The sequence below is a fragment of the Bos mutus genome, chromosome 15, assembly GCF_027580195.1.
Source record: "Bos mutus isolate GX-2022 chromosome 15, NWIPB_WYAK_1.1, whole genome shotgun sequence".
NCBI lineage: Eukaryota > Metazoa > Chordata > Mammalia > Artiodactyla > Bovidae > Bos > Bos mutus.
In genome coordinates, this window is record NC_091631.1 from 32,806,346 (window position 1) to 32,831,398 (window position 25,053).

A 25,053-nucleotide genomic window follows, 5' to 3' on the forward strand; every position below is an offset into this window, starting at 1 on the left:
GAAAAGGCTGATGCAAGATGTCTCAGAGATATTTGTTTTAGTCTAGGGAAAGGAGACTGTGTTTCTCAACTACAGAATCTTGGGACAGAAAAAAAAAGACTTTGACCTTAGGATTATTTCATTCATAATGAAATGTGATTAAGGCCCACAGACCTCCAGGAATACTGCCTATAGAGAAGCCAAAGGTCTTTTAAGTGGCCCCAATTTTAGGGTAGTGACCTAGAAAACAGATTACTCCATTGGGTGGTGCAGTATTCATTTCACGAGACTGCTAAAGGTTGGTCTATCAAAATAGTTCCGGCATGCTGATTTGGACGTGATTCAAACTGTTCACGTAGTCAGTGGCCCCAGAAAAAGCATTTGTTTGAGTACCTGTGCTTCTTAAGGACAGCACAGAATCTTCGTAACCTACTACTTATATCAAACTATGTGGCACTGCCAACAACTCATAAGAAGCCTTCATGCCACTGCTAGTCAGTAACTTTCAGAGTTCGTCATTTATTCACATCTGGTACTATAAATTAGTTTCTAGTTTTAATACTAATCAAGTCATGTAGTATGCATCCTTTGTGGTGGCTTATTTTATTCAAAATTATATCTATAAGACAAATTCATGTGATTGCATATATTGAAACTTGTTACTTTCTATTGTCGTATAGCATTCCATTTTATGAATGTACCAAATTTAATTATCCATTCTGAATGGGCATCTAGGCTTTATCCTATTTTTGGTTATTTTCAATAAAGCTGTTATAAATATTTCTCTGCATGTTGTTTGGGAGACACTTTCAGGCAGTTATAACTTCTAAGGGTATGACTTCTGAGTGATAATTTTGTATTAATAGAAAGTTCCAGTTTTCCAGAACTATACATCATTTTACATTTTTAGCAGTTATGTATCAGCCGATTGCTGTGCATCCTCACCAGCAGTATTTCTTTTTAATGTATACTTGTGGGTGGATGTGGATGTTACCGTTTTGTTACCATTATGTGGGATATGTGATGCGTTAGTATACATTTTCTTGGTCATTCATGGTGTCTTAAAAACTATGGCTATTTGCCATTTGGATGTTTTATTTAGAACACTTTGTAAAATCTGTGCTCATTTTTGTAGAATTTTTTCCAGTGACATCATGAAAGTTCTTTTTATGGCCTGTATTTGAGTTTTTTCTCTGATATGTGTAGCCTACAGGTATCTTCTCCTGCTATGTGATCTAGCTTTTAAGCCTTTACGTGGTATTTTTTGAGAAATTCAAGTTGTTGTGTTCAATGTAGTTCAATTTATAAATATTTTTCAATAAAGCTATAGCTGTTTAGTCTTGTTGAAGAAATTTCTGATGAACTCAATAACATGAAGATATTCTCTTATGTTACCTTCAATATGGGCTTCCCTGGTGGCTCAGTGGTAAAGAATCTGCCTGCCAATGCAGGAGACACAAGTTCAATTCCAGGATTGGAAAGATCTCCTGGAGAAGGAAATGTCAACCCACTCCAGTATTTTTTGCCTTGAAAATCCCATGGACAGAGGAGCCTGTTGGGCTATGGTCCATTGGGTCTCAAAAGAATTGGCCATCATTTAGTGACTGAAAAACAACAACACCTTGATATGCGTTATTATTTTACTTTCACATTTAGCTCTATGATCCATCTAGAATTGATTTTTGTGTCTGATGTGAAATTAGGACCAAGTTTGCTATGCTGCTGCATTGCTTCAGTCGTGTCCGACTCTGTGCGACCCCATAGACGGCAGCCCACCAGACTTCCCGTCCCTGGAATTCTCCAGGCAAGAACACTGGAGAGGGTTGCCATTTCCTTCTCCAATGCATGAAAGTGAAAAGTGAAAGTGAAGTCGCTCAGTCGTTCTGACCCCATGGGCTGCAGCCTACCAGGCTCCTCCGTCCATGAGATTTTCTAGGCAAAAGTACTGGAGTAGGGTGCCATTGCCTTCTCCAAGTTTGCTATAAGACATCCCAGTTAATCCTGAACCATTTATTGAAAAGTCCATCTTTTCTGCACTGTATTTCAGGAAACTTTGGGAGTAAATCAGATTCTAATATAGAGATAGGTCTATTTCTTGATTTACTCATCCAGTTTTCTATCCATGTGCCAATACTATACTATATAAATTAATTTTATAATAGTAAATATAGATTTCTGGTAAGGCCTATATGGCTTTCCCACGTGGCACTAGCAGTAAAGAAACTGCCTGCCAATGCAGGAGACATAAGAGAAAAGGGCTTGATCCCTGGTAGGGAAGATCCCTTGCAGGAGGGCATAGCAAACCACTTCAGTATTCTTGCCTGGAGAATCCCATGGACAGAGGAGCCTAGCAGGCTACAGCAAATAGGGTTGCAAGGACTCAGAAACAACTGAAATGACTTAATACATATGCACACACAGCACAAGACCTGTATCTCGTATCTAGGAGTTCAGATCAAAACAGATGAATATTCCAGATATCAAGCCACATTACAGATAAGTAGGCCTATCAAAGCATAAAAACAAAATGATCAGTGGAAAAGCTTGAAATCTTTCCAGATTTTTATTGCAGAGGGTTATGAAAACTACTGAAGTTAGCTGAATGGGAAATGAGAAAGACTAGGAAAAGAAAAAGCATTACTCAGTTCAGTTCAGTTCAGTCACTCAGTCACGCCCAACTCTTTGCAACCCCATGGACTGCAGCACCAGGCTTCCCTGTCCATCACCAGCTCCCAGAACTTGCTCAAATTCATGTCCATCAAATCAGTGATGCCATCCAACCATCTCATCCTCTGTTGTCCCCTTCTCCTCCTGCTTTCAATCTTTTCCAGCATCAGGATCTTTTCTAATGAGTCATTTCTTAGCATCAGATGGCCAAAGTATTGAATTTCAGCTTCAGCATCAGTCCTTCCAATGAATATTCAGGAATGATTTCCTTTAGGATGGACTGGTTGGATCTCCTTGCTGTCCAAGGAACTCTCAACAGTCTTCTCCAATACCACAGTTCAATAGCATCAATTCTTCAGTGCTCAGCTTTCTTTATAGTCCAACTCTCACATCCATACATGACTACTGGAAAAAAAACAGTAGAAACCCAGCTTTGACTAGACAGACCTTTGTTGGCAAAGTCTGGGCTTTTAATATGCTGTCTAGATTAGCCATAGCTTTTCTTCCAATTAGCAAGCACCTTTTAATCTCATAGCTGCAGTCACCATCTGCAGTGATTTTGGAGCCCCAAATATAAAGTCTCTCACTGTTTCCATTGTTTCTCTATTTGCCATGAAGTGATGGGACCAGATGCTATGATCTTAGTCTTCTGAATGTTGAGTTTTAAACCAAATTTTTCACTCTCCTCTTTCACTTCCAACAAGACACTCTTTAGTTCTTCACTTTCTGCCATAAGGGTGATGTCGTTTGCATATCTGAGGTTATTGATATTTCTCCTGGCAATCTTGATTCCAGCTTGTGCTTCATCCAGCCTGGCATTTTGCATGATGCATTCTGCATGTAAGTTAAATAAGCAGGATGACAATATACAGCCTTGATGTACTCCTTTCCCTATTTGGAACCAGTCTGTTGTTTCATGTTTGGTTCTAACTGTTGCTTCTTGACCTGAATACAGAATCCTCAGGAGGCAGGTCGGGTGATCTGGTATTCCCATCTCTTTAAAAACTTTCCACAGTTTGTTGTGATCCACACAATCAAAGGCTTTGGTGTAGTCAATAAAGCATAAGTAGATGTTTTTTGTGGAATTCTCTTGCTTTCTTGATGACCCAACAGATGTTGGCAATTTGATTTCTCATTCCTTTGCCTTTTTTCTGCATAGCTGGTGGAAATGAAATGGTACAGCCACTTTGGAAGACATTTGGTAGTCTTATAAAATGAAATGCAGTATTACCATATAATCCATAAATCAGTCATGCTTGCTGATATTTACCCAAAGGAGTAGAAAACTATATTCATAGAAAAGCTTACATTCAGATGTTTATAGAAAGTTTATTCATAATTGCCAAATTTTGAAACAACCAAGGTGTCCTTCAATGGATGAAAGATGCTGTGGTACATCTAAATAACAGATTATTGGCTAGCATTGAAAGAAGTGAGCTATTAGGCCATGAAAAAAACATGGGGAAATTTAAATGCATATAACTAAGAGAAAGAAGCCAATATAAAATGGCTTCATACCGTATAGTTCCAACTATATGACATCCTGGAAAAGGTATGGAAACAGTAAGAAGGCCAGTGGTTTCCATAAGTTGACAGCTAGGACAGGAGTGAACAGCACAGGAGCACAGAGGATTTTTAGGGCAGGGAAAGACCCTGTATGATACTGCAGTGGTGAATATATGTCATTATACAATTGTCCAAACTCATGAAGAATACCAGTACTAAGAGTGAATCTTAATGTAAACTTCACTCACTCTGGGTAATAATGATGTGTCAATATAGGTTCATCAGTGGTAGCAAATGTTATTAGTTTGGTGAGTGATGTTTAATGGAGGAGACTATGCCTATGTGGGGACAGAGGATATAAGAAAAATCTCTGTATCTTCCATTCAATTTTTTCATGAATCTAAAACTTCTCCAAAAAATATGCTTTACAAGGAACTAATGTATAACTCAGGGAACTATATTTTCAATATTTTGCAGTAACATGTAAGGGAAGAGAATCTGAAAAAATTAGATATATTGATACATATTTATATAACTGAATCACCTTACTGTACACCTGAAACTAAGACAACATTGTAGATCAACTATACTTTTTTTTTTTTATAATCGAATTTATTTTATTTTATTTTATTTTTTAATTTTATTTTATTTTTAAACTTTACATAATTGTATTAGTTTTGCCAAATATCAAAATGAATCCGCCACAGGTATACATGTGCTCCCCATCCTGAACCCTCCTCCCTCCTCCCTCCCCATACCATCCCTCTGGGTCGTCCCAGTGCACTAGCCCCAAGCATCCAGTATCGTGCATCGAACCTGGACTGGCATCTCGTTTCATACATGATATTTTACATGTTTCAATGCCATTCTCCCAAATCTTCCCACCCTCTCCCTCTCCCACAGAGTCCATAAGACTGTTCCATACATCAGCGTCACTTTTGCTGTCTCGTACACAGGGTTATTGTTATCATCTTTCTAAATTCCATATATATGCGTTAGTATACTGTATTGGTGTTTTTCCTTCTGGCTTACTTCACTCTGTATAATAGGCTCCAGTTTCATCCACCTCATTAGAACTGATTCAAATGTATTCTTTTTAATGGCTGAGTAATACTCCATTGTGTATATGTACCACGGCTTTCTTATCCATTCATCTGCCGATGGACATCTAGGTTGCTTCCATGTCCTGGCTATTATAAACAGTGCTGCGATGAACATTGGGGTACACGTGTCTCTTTCCCTTCTGGTTTCCTCAGTGTGTATGCCCAGCAGTGGGATTGCTGGATCATAAGGCAGTTCTATTTGCAGTTTTTAAGGAATCTCCACACTGTTCTCCATAGTGGCTGGACTAGTTTGCATTCCCACCAACAGTGTAAGAGGGTTCCCTTTCCTCCACACCCTCTCCAACATTTATTATTTGTAGACTTTTGGATCGCAGCCATTCTGACTGGTGTAAAATGGTACCTCATAGTGGTCTTGATTTGCATTTCTCTGATAATGAGTGATGTCGAGCATCTTTTCATGTGTTTGTTAGACATCTGTATGTCTTCTTTGGAATTTTTAATAGTTTTTCTCCTGTAATTGAGATCTAATCTTACTGCATTGTGGTCAGAAAAGATTCTTGGGATGATTTCTATTTTTTGAATTTACCAAGGCTAGCTTTATGGCCCAGGATGTGATCTATCCTGGAGAAGGTTCCATGTGCGCTTGAGAAAAAGGTGAAATTCATTGTTTCGGGATGAAATGTCCTATAGATATCAATTAGGTCTAACTGGTCTATTGTATCATTTAAAGTTTGTGTTTCCTTGTTAATTTTATGTTTAGTTGATCTATCCATAGGTGTGAGTAGGCTATTAAAGTCTCCCACTATTATTGTGTTATTGTTAATTTCTCCTTTCATACTTGTTAGCATTTGTCTTACATATTGTGGTGCTCCCGTGTTGGGTGCATATATATTTATAATTGTTATATCTTCTTCTTGGATTGATCCTTTGTGTAAATCAACTATACTTTAAATTAAACAAATAATAGACTACTAAAAATACAGTTCTTGTGTTATTATTTTAACTTGTTAAAATATAGTAAGGAATTCTTTGGAATATTATTACCAGTTGCTTTTCTTTTCTCCAATTGGATAGGAAAAGTTTTATTTTTATTTCTTCTGGATTATTTATTTATTTATGTTTTAGAAAATACTATAAAAGGTGACAACAAATATGCATAGTAAAGTCTAGTCTCCAGGCACAACCAGTAAGGATTTAAAGATCAAATTGATGATCTAGAATAGGATGTTGTACCAGAACTTTCCAAATACCTACAAAGATACATATTAACACATTAAATATTAACCCTCTAAGTATGTTCAGTGGATACATTTATATTTATAATTATTTATTTACATTTAAATATTTTTGGATCATAATATTAAAATATATATATATATATACATTTTGGGAAATATATCCAGTGTCTAGTAATATTTATGATGACTGTATTTATGAAAATGGAATTATTCATTGTGCTTTAGTTAGTGCTCATTAATTTTGCACCATCTTGTGTTATTTTTAGTTCATCTCTTGATTAACCAAAGTATGTGAAATAGGTGTTGTAAAACTCATGAAGTATTGTATATTAAAAGGTTGTTTTCCCTTATGCCATTATATTAGAAAATTAAAATCTTGTAGGTTCAACAGCTTGTTTTCAGTTTGAAGCTCTTACAGATAAAGCTTTTATGAATATCTGTGTGTAGCCATTTTTTTTGGTAAAAATTTTTTTTCTTTAATTTCTTTTGGGTAAACACCTCGGAGTATATTGTTTGGGTCATATAATAAGCATGTGTTAAACAGTATTTTTAAAACTACAAAGCTGTTTTCCAAAGTCTTCCATTTTACATCAAGGTAGCAGGGGCTTCCCGGGTGGCACTAGTGGTAAAGAACCCACCTGCCAATGCAAGAGACATAAGAGACTTTGGTTTGATCCTGGGTCTAGAAGATCCCCTGCAGGAGGATGTGGCCATCTACTCCAGTACTCTTGCCTGGAGAATCACTGTGGACAGAGGAGCTTGGCGGGCTGCAGTCCGTGGGATCGCAAAAAGTCAGAAATGACTGAGCGATTTAGCACACATGCACAGCAATATATGAGAGTTCTGGTTGCTTCACATCCTTGCTAATATTTGGTATAGCCAGTCTTTTTAATTTTAACAATTTTGATTATAAACGTATCTTGTGTGGCTTCAATTTGCATTTCCCTAATGACCAGTGGTAGTGAGCACGTTTTCATTTGCTTATTGAACATTCGTATTCTTTTAATGAAATAGTTATTAAAACTTTATCTTCATTTTTAAAATTGAGCTGTCTTTTTATTATCGGCCTGAAAAAGTTCTTCATACAGCCTGCACACAAATCCATTGTCTGATGTATATGTTGCAAGTATTTTCTCTTAGTCTGGAGCTTGCATTTTTAATTTTCTTAGTAGTATATTGTGAAAAAAATTATATCTATATATATTTTATAAAGTCCATACAGTCAGAAAGGGACTTTTGAAAGTCAGATGAGCAATGAAATTTTAGCACAGACCCATCTCACACTGGCCCACTATGTCTCTGAAACTCTTTTGTGGTTTTTTCCAGAATCCATAATTGGAATAGATATACTTAGCAGCTGGCAGAACTTCTTCAAGGAAGGTCAGTCTTTTGTTCTATCTAGGCCTTCAATTGATTCAATGATGTCCATCCATACTTTGGAAATCCCAGATTTCTCTATGCAAACAGTAAGGTTTAAAAGATTCTCAGTAAATATGTGCCCTCGGCTTGGGTAAAACTATGGGCTTCCCAGGTGGCAAGGTGGTAAAGAATCTGCCTGCCAATGCAGGAGATGCAGGAGACACATGTTTGGTCCCTGCATTGGAAAAATCCCCTGGAGAAGGAAATGGCAACCTTCTTCAGTATTCTTGCCTGGAAAAGCCTGTGGACAGAGGAGCCTTGTGAGCTAATATTAAACATAGGGTTGCAAAGAGTCAGACATGACTGAGCACACATACACAAGTTGTCTGAACATTTTCTGGTGATTCACAGAAAAGATGAAGTTCATTATATACAACTGATTAAGCATCCCAGGAGTTGTGCTTAAACATTTTCAATTTATTTTTTTTTAATTTTTTTAAATTTAAATTTATTTATTTTAATTGGAGGCTAATTACTTTATAATATTGTATTGGTTCTGCCACACATCAACATGAATCTGCCACGGTGTACATGTGTTCCCCATCCTGAACCCCGCTCCCACCTCCCTCCCCATATCATCCCTCTGGGTCATCCCAGTGCACCAGCCCCAAGCATCCTGTATTGAACCTCAACTGGCAATTCATTTCTTATATGATATTATACATGTTTCAATGTCATTCCTCCAAATCATCCCACCCTCTCCCTCTCCCACAGAGTTCAAAAGACTGTTCTATATATCTTTGTCTCTTTTGCTATCTCTCATACAGGGTTATCATTACCATCTTTCTAAATTCCATATATATGTGTTAGTATACTGTATTGGTGTTTTTCTTTCTGGCTTACTTCACTCTGTATAATAGGCTCCAGTTTCATCCACCTCCTTAGAACTGATTCAAATGTATTCTTTTTAATGGCTGAGTAATACTCCATTGTGTATATGTACCACTGCTTTCTTATCCATTCATCTGCTGATGGGCATCTAGGTTGCTTCCATGTCCTGGTTATTATAAACAGTGCTGCAATGAACATTGGGGTACATGTGTCTCTTTCAATTCTGGTTTCCTCGGTGTGTATGCCCAGCAGTGGGATTGCTGGCTTATAAGGCAGTTCTATTTCCAGTTTTTTAGGAATCTCCACACTGTTCTCCATAGTGGCTGTACTAGTTTGCATTCCCACCAACAGTGTAAGAGGGTTCCCTTTTCTCCACACCCTCTCCAGCATTTATTGCTTGTAGACTTTTGGATCGCAGCCATTCTGACTGGCATGAAATGGTACCTCATAGTGGTTTTGATTTGCATTTCTCTGATAATGAGTGATGTTGAGCATCTTTTCATGTGTTTGTTAGCCATCTGTATGTCTTCTTTGGAGAAATGTCTGTTTAGTTCTTTGGCCCATTTTTCAATTGGGTCGTTTATTTTTCTGAAATTCAGCTGCAGGAGTTGCTTGTATATTTTTGAGATTAGTTGTTTGTCAGTTGCTTCATTTGCTATTATTTTCTCCCATTCTGAAGGCTGTCTTTTCACCTTGCTTATAGTTTCCTTTGTTGTGCAGAAGCTTTTGATTGTAATTAGGGTTAGGGTTAGGGTTAGCATGTTTGCCTGCTATATCTGTTTATTTCTATGTTTATTTACCTTGATCTTAATTACAGCCTAAAATGAGTGTATCCTGTAAAGTCTTATAAGCCCTTTGAGTTGTTTTACTTCTGTGTAATTGCCTCAGTTGCTATTACAAAGCATGAAATTGAATAAAAAATTATATCTATGTTGTTTGTTGATTTTTTTCTACCTTATGATTATGTTTTCATGGGAACCAACTCTACCATGGAAGCAAAAAGGTCTGTGTTCAGATTCTTTGATTAGTTTTCCTGGAACTCATATCTTGCAGCATTGTCTAGTTAGACCCATTACAGCTAAGACAGTTCTTGGCAGTACAGTACTCCTCTATCATATAATCAGTGAATTCTGTATAAAGAGACTATTTAATACTACTTGAGTTGCATTAAGACTTAATTCTCAAAAGCTGATTTTAATATCTGTTACAGAAATAAATTACACCTAACTATTTAACAATAAAACTTAAATTTTGTCTAGGGACTAATAATTGCTCTGTAAATTTATCTCCAATTTGATACTGCATATAAATAAGGAGAAGGCAATGGCAACCCACTCCAGTGTTCTTGCCTGGAGAATCCCAGGGACAGGGGAGCCTGGTGGGCTGCCATCTATGGGGTCGCACAGAGTCGGACACGACTGAAGCGACTTAGCAGCATAAATAAGGAAATACTAATAGCTTACAGTGAACGATGTCAGATTCATGATCTCCAAAGAAGATTTAGCTTCAGGACCAGGAACCAAGTTTGATCACTCAAGAGCTTTTGTGTATCAGAGTTTATTAAAGTTAGAAAAGGGATGAGAAAGCTTCTGACATAGACATCAGAAGGGGGAAGGAGAATGCCCCCCTCGTTAGTGTTAGCAAGGGAGTTATATACTTTTTAATTAGTTATTACAATAAATCAAAAGAATGTCTCAAGGCTACTAAGATCTTACTAGACCCACTCCCATAATTTACATTTTAAGATAACAGGATTAGCCAGAAGGTTTTCAGGAAGGAGAAACTGTCTTCAAGCCAGATACATTGTTGTTATATAATCCTTAATACAGAGTTTAAACTGAGTTCTTTTTGTGTAATCAGCAGTTCTGGGCTTAAAGAAAAAACATTTTATGTGACTAAGACTAAGGGATGTAGAGGGAAAAAAAAAAGTTTGTCCTTTCCTCCTCCTTGAGAATTCCAGAACCCTATGTCCTCCTTGAGAGCCCCAGACTCCTTTCTCCTCCTCGGGAACCCTGGACTTCTTATCAACCTGCCTAGGAATTAACTCTCTCAATATGATGTTTAATATCATATTCTGTAAAGCATATTCTCCATAAAATCTTAAGGACACGTTAATTTTAAAGGATGGAAAAGAAAATTATTTTAAGGCTCTTTTCAAACAAATGTTCAGAGTCAAGCTTTTTTAAAATGACATATTGTCACCACCTGATTTCGGATCTGCTTGGTTCTCACCCCATAAATAATGGGATTAAGGGCAGGGGGGATGACCACATATAAATTAGCCAGGAGGATGTGGATATAACGTGGAATATTGTGTCCAAATCGATGAGTCATAAAAGAGAAAAAGGCTGGAGTGAAGAAAGCTAAAATGACACACACATGGGAACCACAGGTATTAAGAGCTTTGAGTCTGGCCTCCTGGGATGGGAGTCTGAAGACAGCATGTAGAATCTTCACATAGGATATAGCAATCAAAACAACATCCAAAAGTATCATAGAAATAAGGATTAATCCAAACAATATATTGACCTTTATGCTGACACAGGCCAAACGGGCAATGCCCATGTGCTCACAGTAGGTGTGGGGTATAGTATTATGTCCACAGAATGAAAGCCTTAGAAGGAGGGATATAAGTGGAAAAACAAAAACCAAATTTTTCAACATTTCTATTTCCACAATAATACACGTATTTCTGTTGGTGAGGATTGTGTTATATCGAAGAGGGTGGCAAATGGCAACGTAGCGATCAAAAGCCATGGCTACAAGCATGAATGTTTCAAAGCCTGTAAACAGATGTATGAAGAACATTTGAGTTAAGCATCCCCCAAAGGAAATCACACCGAGGTTAAACCAGAAGATGCCTAGCATTTTGGGAATAGTGGCTGTGGACAGGCCCAGGTCTGTGAGAGCCAAGATGGCCAAAAAATAGAACATGGGCTGGTGAAGACTGTGTTCAGTCTGGATGACAAAGAGGATGGTAACGTTACCAAGGAGGGCAATCAGATACACTATACCAAACGGAAAGCCAAGCCAGACTTGCATATTTTCCAGTCCTGGAATTCCCAACAACAGGAAAGATGAGGGGTGAATCCATGAGTTATTGACTGGAGACATATTGGCAAAGGCTTTTGATCATCACGCTCCACTCATTTGAAGGAATATTTTGTTCTATATCAGGCTTCCCAATGCCTCAATATTGCTAATACTGCGGAAGAACGATAAGATATAAGTATGTACACTTTCTCTAGAAATATAGAAGAAAGAGCACGTTATTCCACAGACTTCTCTTCCTCTCATTTACTTTCCTTGTTATGTATGGCACGTGAAGGAGATCAATATTTGGCAAAACTAATACAATATTGTAAAGTTTAAAAATAAAATTAAATTAAAAAAAAAAGAAATGAATGGATATTGAGACATTAGACAAGATCATCTAAATTAGTTTTAGTGAGAAATTAAACCAAGTCAGTTAATATAAGATTCTATACTAGGCTCTAACTTTTTGAAATGTTAATTATAAATTGAGAGAAGATACACACATTCTAAGAAGATACACATATCCCACTGATAAATGATTACAATTTGTGAGCATTGGTATTATTATAGATTTCAGAAGCAGCCTTTAAAACCATTTGCTTAACTAGAAATATTACTCTAACATATGCCCTTGGGGGTTTCCAGTTGAAATCAATGAGCTCTTCCCCCCAGTACTTAATATGACATATATTTCTTTCTCAACATGCTATGAAAGTAGCACTGACATAGGTACACTACCAGGTGTAAAATAGATAGCTGGTGGGAAGCTGCTGTACAGCACAGGGAGCTCAGCTTCATCCACTGTGATGACCTAGAGGAGTGAGATGGAGAGCCTCAAAAGGGAGGGGATATATGTATACATTACAGTTGATTCATGTTATACAGCAGAAACTAACATAATGTTGTAAAGCAATTATATTGCAATTTAAAAGTTATTACAAAAAATCTAAGCATATATATTTTTTGCTTCTAAATTTGTGTTATTTCTTACTTTTGTCATCAATGTATGAAGACATGTGCTTTATTCTTTGAAATAGAACCTTACCTTATAAGGTCACTGACTTCACAAAATTCAATGCTACAAAATTAATTTTAGATATAAAACCATCTCTCTTTTAGCGAGGTTGACTCAAGTTTAAAGCTCTGACAATGCTTCAGGCTCCCCATTTTTCCCTATTTTCTTGTACCAACAACCTGGGCTTACTTCATTTCTAAAATACCTATATCATTATTATATTGTCATTGTTATAAGAAGGAAGAGAATAATTCTAAAATAATAACATCATACAAGTATTTAAAATTATTTATCTCAATCTCACAGGGAAATTTCAAATAAATTATATTACTTGGTATTCAGACATGGGGAAACAAGACTGATTCTGGTTCCTGAGTAAGTGGATTCTTTTTTTTTTTTTTTAACTGGAGGCTAATTACTTTAAAATATTGTAGTGGTTTTTGCCATACATTGACATGAATCAGCCATGGATGTACATGTGTTCCACATCCTGAACCCCCATCTCACCTCCCATCCCTCAGGGTCATCCCATTGCACCAGTCTTGAGCATCCTGTCTCATGCATCAAACCTGGACTGGCGATCTGTTTCACATATGGTAATATACATGTTTCAATGCTATTCTCTCAAATCATCCCACCCTTGCCTTCTCCCACAGAGTCCAAAAGTCTGTTCTTTACTGTGTCTCTTTTGCTGTCTCGCATATTGGGTCATTGTTACCACCTTTCTAAATTCCATATATATCCATTAATATACTGTATTGGTGTTTTTCTTTCTGACTTACTTCACTCTATAATAGGCTCCAGTTTCATCCACTTTATTAGAACTGATTCAAATGCATTCTTTTTAATAGCTGAGTAATATTCCATTGTGTGTATGTACCACAACTTTCTTATTCATTCATCTGCCAATGGTCATCCACATTGCTTCCATGTCCTAACTATTGTAAACAGTGCTGCGATGAACATTGGGGTACAAGTGTCTCTTTCAATTCTGGTTTCCTTGGAATTCCTGGGTCATACGGCAGTTCTATTTCCAGTTTTTTAAGGAATCTCCACGTTGTTCATGGTGGCTGTACTCAAATGCAAACTTGAGTTTGCATTCCCACCAACAGTGTAAGAAGGTCCCTTTTCTCTGCACCCTGTCCAGCATTTATTGTTTGTAGACTTTTTGATAGCAACCATTTTGATCAGCGTGAGATGGTACCTCATTGTGATTTCTTTTGGTCTGAATCTCAGGTGCAGGTCTTCATCCTCAAAACAAAACTGCTTTGTTCCAGTCACCCAGCTCTCTGACCTTCTGGTATTCCCAGCGTTCTGCCCAAATGTGCTTATTTTAGAACTAAGTAGTCAGTTCTTCATTCTTTTTCTTGTGCTACATTAACTTTGTGGCTAGCAATCTCCAGTTTCTTCCAATTACTCTTCCTTGTTCTATACTACCTCTTGCAAATTTTAACATAATTGGTCTAAATACACATTTCTAAAGAAGAGGGAACCAAATATGAGTGTGTTCTTAATTATAATCCGTGAAGGACAGATTCTCTTCTCTCTTTGAAGAGAATGAAATAGTATTAATAATAAGAGACTTGATCTTTTCTTTGAAGCTAAGGAAGTTAGGGGACATCACAGTACACTGTTCCCTTAAGATTTTAGGAAATCTATGTAGAAGATTCTAAGAATAAAAGAAGCATGATACTTCAGGAGAAAAGATAGGAAGCTAAAGTCTCTAAAAATCTAAATATATCTGTTGTAAGGTATATACATCAAGGCTGATATGAGGAAGAGAAAGAAGAACCAGCATCATCCTCCCATTAATCTCCCAGGTCTTTTAGTTACTCATGCTCAGAAAGGCTTCATGGAACTCAGTGTTGACTTGTTATATTTCTCTCCCAAGACCCTGTAATTCTACTCCATAGCTCTCTGTATGGCTATTTAATCAATGTCCGAGTTCCCATGTAATTGTAAGCTTCAGGCAGATTTGCATCAGGGGCTAGGAAGTGGTTTTGTTCATCATTATTTCTCTAGCACAGGATTTGGTGGATAGCTGTGACTCAAAACATTTCTTTTACAAAAAGACTGAATGAGTAAGTAATTATTAATTTTGACTCCTGGTCAAAAGTCTTCATGTTAGAAGAATGGTAACAGATATCACACAGTATATCTGGCAGTTAAGGATGGAGAAATGAAAAAGAAAACCATAATGCTCAAAAAAGGGTGCTCTGAGTACATAAGGAAGAGAACTCTGATCAGAAGCTTTCCTGACAAGGAAGCTATCAATGGGCCCGTGATGTAATAAAAAGAAAATGCAAGGAGGACATTCTAGAGAGAATTTTATAAAAGCAGGTGATCACGACAATCAAAAATAGAAAGTAAAATGTAACTGGTAGATTTGTTCATGCATAACTTGTTCTCTCATGGGACCTCCTGACTATTTGGATATTCAAATACATCAGTAAAACATCAATAATATAGTTTCATAGTGGTACATTTTCAAAAATCAGAGTTAATCAGTCTTTTGCAATCTCAACTTGTTTTCAGCATAAAGTCATTATTTATTCTATATTAGAGTGCCCAAATAGAATTGTACAAGGGGAAAAGGGGTGATGCCAAAGACTTGTGAGATCTTAAATCAAAACTGAATCAGTTCTAATGAGGTGGATGAAACTGGAGCCTATTATACAGAGTGAAGTAAGCCAGAAGGAAAAACACCAATACAGTATACTAACGCATATATATGGAATTTAGAAAGATGGTAACGATAACCCTGTATACGAGACAGCAAAAGAGACACTGACGTATAGAACAGTCTTATGGACTTTGTGGGAGAGGGAGAGGGTGGGAAGATTTGGGAGAATGGCATTGAAACATGTAAAATATCATGTATGAAATGAGATGCCAGTCCAGGTTCAATGCACGATACTGGATGCTTGGGGCTAGTGCACTGGGACGACCCAGAGGGATGGTATGGGGAGGGAGGAGGGAGGAGGGTTCAGGATGGGGAACACATGTATACCTGTGGTGGATTCATTTTGATATTTGGCAAAACTAATACCATTATGTAAAGTTTAAAAATAAAATAAAATTAATTAAAAAAAAAAAAAAAAACCTCCTGAATAAGGCAATTTAGGAGGCCCCCATGTAGGATAGAAATAAATTAAAAGTGGGTTCATTTCGATATTTGGCAAAACCAATACAATATTGTAAAGTTTAAAAATAAAATAAAATTAAGACGTAAAAAATAAATAAATAAATAAAATAAAAAGTAGAGACATTACTTTGCCAAGAAAAAAAAAATAGGGGTGAAATTGTGGCAAAACAGCCTCATCCTGCATGTCACCTTTCCAAAAGATTCTTATTCACTCTAAAAGATCTTTATTCCTATATACAATGAACAACAAAAGCTCAATAACAGTGCTAAAACGAGAAAGATGTTCAATCAGGTATTCTGAAGTCCTGGATAAAGGAGTATCTGTCTATAAGATCAAAATTGTTCTTTTGCACAACACTGAGCCAGCCTAGCTCAGAAGCAACTGTTATATATCAGATATATTTCAACTCAAATGAGATTCACTTTCCCATTCTATACCAAATAGAACAGGTGGATAGCTAAATAAATAAATAAATCCATGTTCATAATTTGGGAAAGAGAATATCATCTTACTTTTTCCAAATTTGACTCTAATACATTTTTTAACTTTAATTGGAGGATAATTACTTTACAATATTGTGATGGTTTTGCATACATCAACATGAATTGGCCATAGGCACACATGTGGCCCCTTCCTCCCGAAGCCCCCTCCCAGGTTCCTCCCCACTCTATCCCTTCAGGTTGTCATGGAACACCAGCTTTGGGTGCCCTGCGTGATAGGTTAAACTCCCACCAGCTATCTATTTTAATAAGGTAATGTATATGTTTCAATGCTACTCTCTCAAATCATCCCAGCCTCTCCTCCCACTAAGTTCGAAAGTGTGTTCTTTATGTCTGTGTGTATGTACAGGGCAGCAAAGGAGACTCTAATATTTTTTTAAGTAATAAATAGACTGGAAGAACAAGTAATGGTTGAGTTCTACAAATAGCTACTTTTACAGCAAAGAAGAGATGTGATTTTAAAAACTGATTATTTTTCAACTGTTATGTGTTTTTGTGTGCTCGGTTGCTCAGTCGTGTCCAATTCTTTGTGATCCACTGGACTGTAGCCCACCAGGCTCATGGGATTTTCCAGGCAAGAATACTGGCATGGTTTGTCATTTCCTTCTCCAGGGGATCTTCCCAGCTCAGGGATTGAACCCATGTCTCTTGCATCTACCGCATTGGCAAGCAGATTCTTTACCACTAGCACCACCTGCTAGTGTTGTGTGTTTTATATATAGCTTATATATTTAATGCTAAAGTAAAAAGTGAAAGTGGTTCAGTCATGTCTGATCCTTTGCAACCCCATGTACTATACACTCCGTGGAATTCTTCAGGCCAGAATAATGGAGTGTGTGGGTAGTCATTCCCTTCTCCCCGGGATCTTCCCAACCCAGGGATTGAACCCATGTCTCCCGCATTGCAGGTGGATTCTTTACCAGCTGAGTCACCAGGTAAGTCCATTTAACACTAATCTTGCTTGATAGTATGGAAGACTAAATCAAGAATGAATATATTTGTAAACAAGGAGTCTTATATGTATAAATCAGCATGGAAATTTCATTGTATACTTTTAAGAAACTACAAACTATTTGAAATCTGAAAGTAATTAAACATATTGAGGCTCTTTATCATGTGTTGGTTTGATTTGAAAAAAATTTTAGAATGTCTATTTTTGGATATTAAATACAAAATAATATTCCAAAATAACCTGTAGCATGACAAAGTTCAGTAGAATTAAACTAAAAGGGAAAATTAGAAATGGGAGGGATGGAGAAAGAGATACAGAAAGAAACAAAGAAGGCAGAATATGTAAAGGAAAGGGACAGAAAAGATTGAAGAGGAGGAGAGAGAATTTAGCAATATCATAACAAGTTGCTTAGTTGACTGTTTAGCTTTTTCTTTTTCTTCCTCTTTTCATGAAAATTAGAGATACTTGTACAAAAAAGTAATAAAACACTAAAATACACAGAATTACCTACAATTCTATCAATTAGAAATAAGAATGTAAAATATTTTGGTTTATCTCCTCCAAATTAATTTCATATGTAAAGTTAGTGAGGGGGTTAAATCAAGAGATTCAAGTCCAAACTTTCCTAATCTATATGTTCAAATGCATATAGCCATAGCTAAGCCTGCACCAACTTACCAGCTTCAGGAATAGCCAACATTAAAAAAAAAAAATGTACAATCCAGACTAATAAATCCGCTAAGCATGTCTCAGCACTGTAACTGTGGTCCAAAGAGAAAAGCTTACTGGGATGGAAAATTTTCTCCCGGACTGAGAGTAGCTACCCTTCTGAGGCTCCACAGTATGAAAGCATCAAAGAAAGTGAACTCACAAGTTCTTACCACAGGTTCGAAGGCATAAAAAAGGACATGGGCAAAGGAAGCCTTTGGGACTTTCAAGTTTCTCCCTGTAGGTTCCCAATTTCCAAGTATTTCTAATTCTCTAAGAACCCAACAGTTCTAATTATTCCCTTGCCATCAGTCCTATAAGAATAATACCTGAAGCAACCTATGATTTTTCTATCTGGTCCCCCAAGGCTGTTATATTCTCTAATTATTGTACCACTTTTTTTCCAGCAAATATCTTTGCCTTGATCTAGAAGTCAAGTAGCCATTGAATACTTATTTAAAATTAAGAATGTGTAGACTTCTCTGTGGTCCAGTGGTTGACTCCATGCTTCCACTGTAAGGGGTATGGGTTCCATGCCTGGTTAGGGAACTAAAATCCCTCATGCCACATGGCCAAAAAAAGATTAAGTGTGTGGTCATATATGTTTTAATCTGTAAATCTTTTCCCCATGAGGCCTATGTTCTGGTTGCATAGACAATACTAACCACGAGATGTTGTTGTTTAGTTGCTAAATTGTGTCTGACTCTTTTGCAACCCCATGGATTGTAACCTGTCTGGCTTCTCTGTCCATGAGATTTTCCAGGCAAAAATACTGGAGTATGTTGCTATTTCCTTCTCCAGGGGATCTTCCCTACCCAGGGATTGAATCCTTTGTATCCTGTTGTGCAGGCAGATTCTTTCTCCCTGAACTACCAGGGAAGCCCCATTAACAACTTATAAATGTGCAAATAATTAAGTTGTACAGTGTTAACTTTAGAGCTACAGAAACTCAGAGAACTTGTATGTTTTCTATGCTTTCTAACCTAATTTCCTTTAGAAAGGGCTTAGAAGGTGGCACAACAAAAACTACAAAGGAAAACATAAACTTACATTACTTGTGGACATCACAGAAGGATTATGCACTGTGTCTAGCCTGGATAAGTACAGAATTATGAAGCTGACTCTCTTCAGAGACAGAATAAAGCAGTTCTAACAGTTGTCATTGGCTCACTGGACTGGCACCAATATCTTGACCATGACAATACCCACTTAACATAAACAACTTTTCAAGATATGAACATCAGACAAAATCACTCTATGTTTGTGATGATGGAGTGAACTGGGGTGCAAAGGATAGCTTCCTGAGATACTGCCAAATAGTTTTCTAAAATGATTTTACCAATTTACCATCTCACTAGCAATGTTTGAGGATTCTAGTTGCACATATTTGGTACTTTGGTGGTTTAGTTGCTAAGCCGTGTCCAACTCTTGCGATCCTTTCACTTTACCCATTATGGTCAGTATATAGTGGAATTGCTTAGTGATTTTATATGTATTTCTTTTGTGACTAAGAAAACAGTGCATCTTTTCATGCTCACTAGAAATTTGGACATCTTCCTTTGCAAAAGCCCATACAAACCCTTTGCTAAGTTTTCTAGGTGGTAGTGTTCCATTTTCTTATTTTGTCTATTCTCCCTATTATTTATTTGATAAAATATATATATTTGATATGCTTTATTTGATAAAAGATGTTCCTAACTTTAAAAATATATTTCTCATATTGTTAGCACATATATGTGTATGTATTGTGTCTTTATAATCCATTCTTATTGGAAAGTTATTTGTCCAGAAGTTGTATGGTTTATCCTTTCAAGTTTACATATACAATTCATTTGGGAAGGATTTTTTTGTATAATGTGAGATAAACATCAAAATTCACTGTTCCTTTCTATGACTCTCCAATTTATCCAATATCTTTTATTAAAAATATCACCTTTTGTTACTGTACTACAATGTTATCTCTCCTATAATTCGTGCAAACGTGTATCTGTGGGTGTTTCTGAACTCTCTATTCAGTTTCATTGGACTGGTTTTCTATACTTGCACCAAAACAATACTCTCCAAATTACTGTGCTTTATTATAGGTCATCACTACTACAGCTTTAGAACAGGTCTTGTTGTTTTTCCGTATGTCTTCCAATATGGTTCTTCAGAAAGAAAATTGGCTATTCTTGGACACTTTTCATGAATGTGATACTATTCAAGATAGTCTAGATAATGCTTAGATAATACTCACTCCCTCCCAAATTTCAGTGTATTAAGAAATAAAAGGTTTAATTCTTATTCCTACTACATGACTAATACAAGCTTTGGGAGTGGGGAGGGGCTGTATTGTAGTCACTCAGGGAGTTATTCTGACAAAGGTCAGAATTTTATGACATGACATCTGAACAAAAGCCTTCAGTGAACACAGAGGTGGGAGAGAGAAAATGAAAAATTACATAATTAGTCTTAAATATTTCACTAAGAATTGACAAAGATCAGTTCTACAAATATTTTGCCATTGCAAGTCCCATGGCCAAGTCTAACTGCAAGAAGTTTTACACACATAAACCCCCCATGTTCCTGGAAGAAAAAGAAAAGTTGGAAATGTCGGTAAGCACCAGGAATGCCTAACTTAAATGTGTCAAAAAATATTTTTTAATTTTCATCCTTTCACTACTGAAAAACAAATTGGCTAGCTATATGTTCTTCCTCAAAAGTCTTCGAGAGGTTTTTCTTACTGTGATGATTTTATCCAAAGGCCCAATTTGCTACAGATAATGTTCTAAAATTTTTTTATATATTTATTTACATCTAATATGATAATATTATTTTTGCTTGTTAATGTGAGCTCCTTTGACATCTATTTGGTTGACTAAAACTTTCTTGCCTGTCTAGAAACAGAAGGTTCTGAATATATAGGCTGCTGCTGCTAAGTCGCTTCAGTCGTGTCCGACTCTGTGCGACCCCATAGACGGCAGCCCACCAGGTTCTCCCATCCCTGGGAGTCTCCAGGCAAGAACATTGGAGTGGGTTGACATTTCATTCTCCAATGCATGAAAGTGAAAAGTGAAAGTGAAGTCGCTCAGTTGTGTCCGACTCTTAGCAACCCCACGGACTGCAGCCTACCAGGCTCCTCTGCCCATGGGATTTTCCAGACAGGAGTACTGGAGTGGGTTGCCATTGCCTTCTCCAGAATATATAGGCTAGCTTGACTCAATTTATCTGATACCTCTTTATTAATTTGCCTGAGTATGATCTTTTGGTTTGTTAAATTTTCTAAGTACAAAAGATTTAGCAGTGGCTATGCTTATTTAACTTATATGCAGAGTACATCATGAGAAACGCTGGGCTGGAAGAAGCACAAGCTGGAATCAAGATTGTGGGAGAAATATCAATAACCTCAGATATGCAGATGACACCACCCTTATGGCAGAAAGTGAAGAGGAACTAAAAAGCCTCCTGATGAAAGTGAAAGTGGAGAGTGAAAAAGTTGGCTTAAAGCTCAACATTCAGAAAATAAAGATCATGGCATCCAGTCCCATCACTTCATGGGAAATAGATGGGGAAACAGTGGAAACAGTGTCAGACTTTATTTTTCTGGGCTCCAAAATCACTGCAGATCGTGACTGCAGCCATGAAATTAAAAGACGCTTACTCTTTGGAAGGAAAGTTATGTCCAACCTAGATAGCATATTCAAAAGCAGAGACATTACTTTGCCAACAAAGGTTCATCTAGTCAAGGTTATAGTTTTTCCTGTGGTCATGTATGATGTGAGAGTTGGACTGTGAAGAAGGCTGAGCGCCAAAGAATTGATGCTTTGGAACTGTGGTGTTGGAGAAGACTCTTGAGAGTCCCTTGGACTGCAAGGAGATCCAACCAGTTCATTCTGAAGGAGATCAGCCCTGGGATTTCTTTGGAAAGAATGATGCTAAAGCTGAAACTCCAATACTTTGGCCACCTCATGGGAAGAGTTGACTCATTGGAAAAGACTCTGATGCTGGGAGAGATTGGGAGCAATAGGAGAAGGGGACGACAGAGGATGAGATGGCTGGATGGCATCACTGACTTGATGGACGTGAGTCTGGGTGAACTCCGGGAGTTGGTGATGGACAGGGAGGTCTGGCGTGCTGCGATTCATGGGGTCACAGAGTCGGACATGAGTGAGTGACTGAACTGAACTGAATGGACCTATGTTATCCTGTTTACAACATTTTTGTTAAATTAGCTTTAAGATTTAGAAGACAATATCTATTTTTTAAATTTATCTATAATGGTTTCTGGTCATGCAGTAAAATGTCCATGCTTATAAGCTGATGAAGAATCAAAAGTAAAAATTTCTGAAGTAACTGAAGTATAAGAGATAACTGTGGAAGACCCTCTTGAATGCAATTTCAAATGACACCTCCTTTATGGACTAAGTCAATAATTTTTTGTATGATTATTCTAGAAAGTGAAAAAAGCCAAATATACTTCTAGCTTTGCTTGGTATTCTTCAATATATTGGTGCAATATTTGTAATATTTATTGGATATTATTGCAAATTTTCTAAAAGTCTCCTCCCAAAATAAAGTAATATACAATCCTATAACAGAATGTTCTTAGCCTTAATAGCGTAACTTTCCTACCATGGGATTCTCAGGATGTAAGTCTCTCCTTTCCATCTGCATATCACCAAATAGCCACATACAACTTAGCATGTGTTGAAGTTCATAAATATTTATTTCAGTTTAGTTCAGTCACTCAGTCGTGTCCAACTCTTTACAACCCCATGAACCACAGCACACCAGGCCTCCCTGTCCATCACCAACTCCAGGAGTTTACCCAAATTCATGTCCATTGAGTTGGTGATGCCATCCAACAATCTCATTCTCTGTCATTGACTTCTCCTCTTGCCTTCAATCTTTCCCAACATCAGGGTCTTTTCTGAAGAGCTGAATAAGTCAGCTCTTCGCATCAGATGGCCAGATTGCTGTGCAATCCCATGAACTGCAGCACGCCAGGCCTCCCTGTCCATCACCAACTCCGGAATTCACTCAAATTTACGTCCATCGAGTCAGTGATGCCATCCAGCCATCTCATCCTCTGTCGTCCCCTTTTCCTCCTGCCCCCAATCCCTCCCAGAATCAGTCTTTTCCAATAAGTCAACTCTTCGCATGAGGTGGCCAAAGTACTGGAGTTTCAGCTTTAGCATCATTCCTTCCAAAGAAATCTCAGGGCTGATCTCCTTCAGAATGGACTGGTTGCATCTCCTTGCAGTCCATGGGACTCTCAAGAGTCTTCTCCAGCACCACAGTTCAAAAGCATCAACTCTTTGGTGCTCAGCTTTCTTCACAGTCCAACTCTCACATCCATACATGACTACTGGAAAAACCATAGCCTTGACTAGGCGGACCACCACAGAATTTCCTATTTCATTTCTAACGCATGGTTTCTCATGTTTCCCTAGAGTGAAAATCATGATCATAATTTGTTGTGGAGAATTTTATGACCCATCATTTACTCATATAAAAATGCAAATTTTAAGAGTAACCACATCATAGAACTCACATAGGAAATATGTGTATTAATACAAGTAAATTTTCTAGAACAATACATACTAAGGATTCCAAATAATATCATTGTTATTATTTCTAAAATCCTGCTACTGATTTTATTCTATTGTTTTCACATTTCCTCTGGTGATCCAGAAACTACTATAATTTTAAAGCTACCTGCCCTAGCAATCTACATTCCAATAACAACTGAATTTTCAGATGAATCTTTAACTACTCATTTGAAAACGTTCAAATAGAGTAACTATGTCACAGGGCTATCTTGATCAAACAATCTAACTATAAACAGGTTTCAAAAGATATAATCCTTACAGATGATTATATTATCATCAATAAACTCACTATTATTCTTAAACTAAAAGAATTATGGACAAAGGAATGTCATTACTGTTAATAATCACTGTTAAGGCTCCCTGCCCTCTATCTTTTTAGACAACAACCCCCTTCTAATAAGCATATGGATAAAATATGAACTGTTAAACATTCTAAGGCTACTAATGGTTAACCTTTTTTTTTTTTTTTTTTTTTTTAAAGTTCTTCAAAACTTGTTCCCTAATTTGCTTAGTCCTGATTCCATAGATTATAGGATTGAGGGCTGGTGGAACAATCACATATAGATTGGCTAAGAGGATATGGATAAATTGAGGAATGTTGTGGCCAAAACGGTGTGTTAAGAAAGAGAAAAATGCTGGTGTGAAAAAGATTAAGATAACACCAATGTGGGAGCCACAGGTATTGAGAGCTTTGAACTGGGCTTCCCAGGAAGGCAGGTGGAAGACAGTATAGAGGATCCTGATATAGGAAAGAATGATAAGAAGTACATCCAATAATAAGATAGCCATATCCCCAAGACCAAATAATATGTTGACTTTGATGCTAGCACAGGCCAGACGGGCAATGCCCATGTGCTCACAGTAGGTATGAGGGATGATATGGTGCCCACAGAAGGGTAGTCTCAGGAGGAGAAATACCAGTGGAGCCACCATGTTCAGGCTCCGCAGAATAGCAATGCCTGCAATAACGCCAATGATTTTCCTGGTGAGAATCATGGTGTACTGAAGGGGTTTACAAATGGCGATGTACCCGTCAAAGGCCATGGCCACCAACACAATGCTCTCCATGGCAGTGAAGAAGTGGATAAAGAACATCTGGGAAAGGCAGCTTCCAAAGGATATATCTTTGAGGCTGAACCAGAAGATGCCCAGCATTTTGGGAATGGTGGCCGTGGACAAACCCAGGTCAACGGAGTCCAATATGGCCAAGAAGTAGTACATGGGCTGGTGGAGACTATGCTCAGTCCGGATCACAAATAGGACAGCAGCGTTCCCCAGGAGTGCAACAAGATACACAAAGAAAAAGGGAAATCCAATCCAGATGTGCATGTCTTCTAGCCCGGGGATGCCCAACAAAAGGAATGAAGAAGGATGGAACTGGGTGTCATTAGGCATAGACAT

The 25,053-nt window shown here is 37.4% G+C and overlaps 2 protein-coding genes across 2 annotated transcripts; both read right to left on the minus strand.

Annotated features, from left to right (window-relative positions):
* Positions 1-10,876: 10,876 nt before the first annotated feature.
* LOC102278057 (olfactory receptor 52E8) lies at positions 10,877-11,818 on the minus strand. The gene has a single exon (XM_005896275.2). The coding sequence runs from the start codon at positions 11,816-11,818 to the stop codon at positions 10,877-10,879; it is 942 nt and encodes a 313-aa protein (XP_005896337.2).
* A 12,275-nt stretch (positions 11,819-24,093) lies between these two features.
* LOC102284787 (olfactory receptor 52E8) lies at positions 24,094-25,053 on the minus strand. The gene has a single exon (XM_005896291.2). It carries the CDS (start codon positions 25,051-25,053, stop codon positions 24,094-24,096), a length of 960 nt encoding a protein of 319 aa, XP_005896353.2.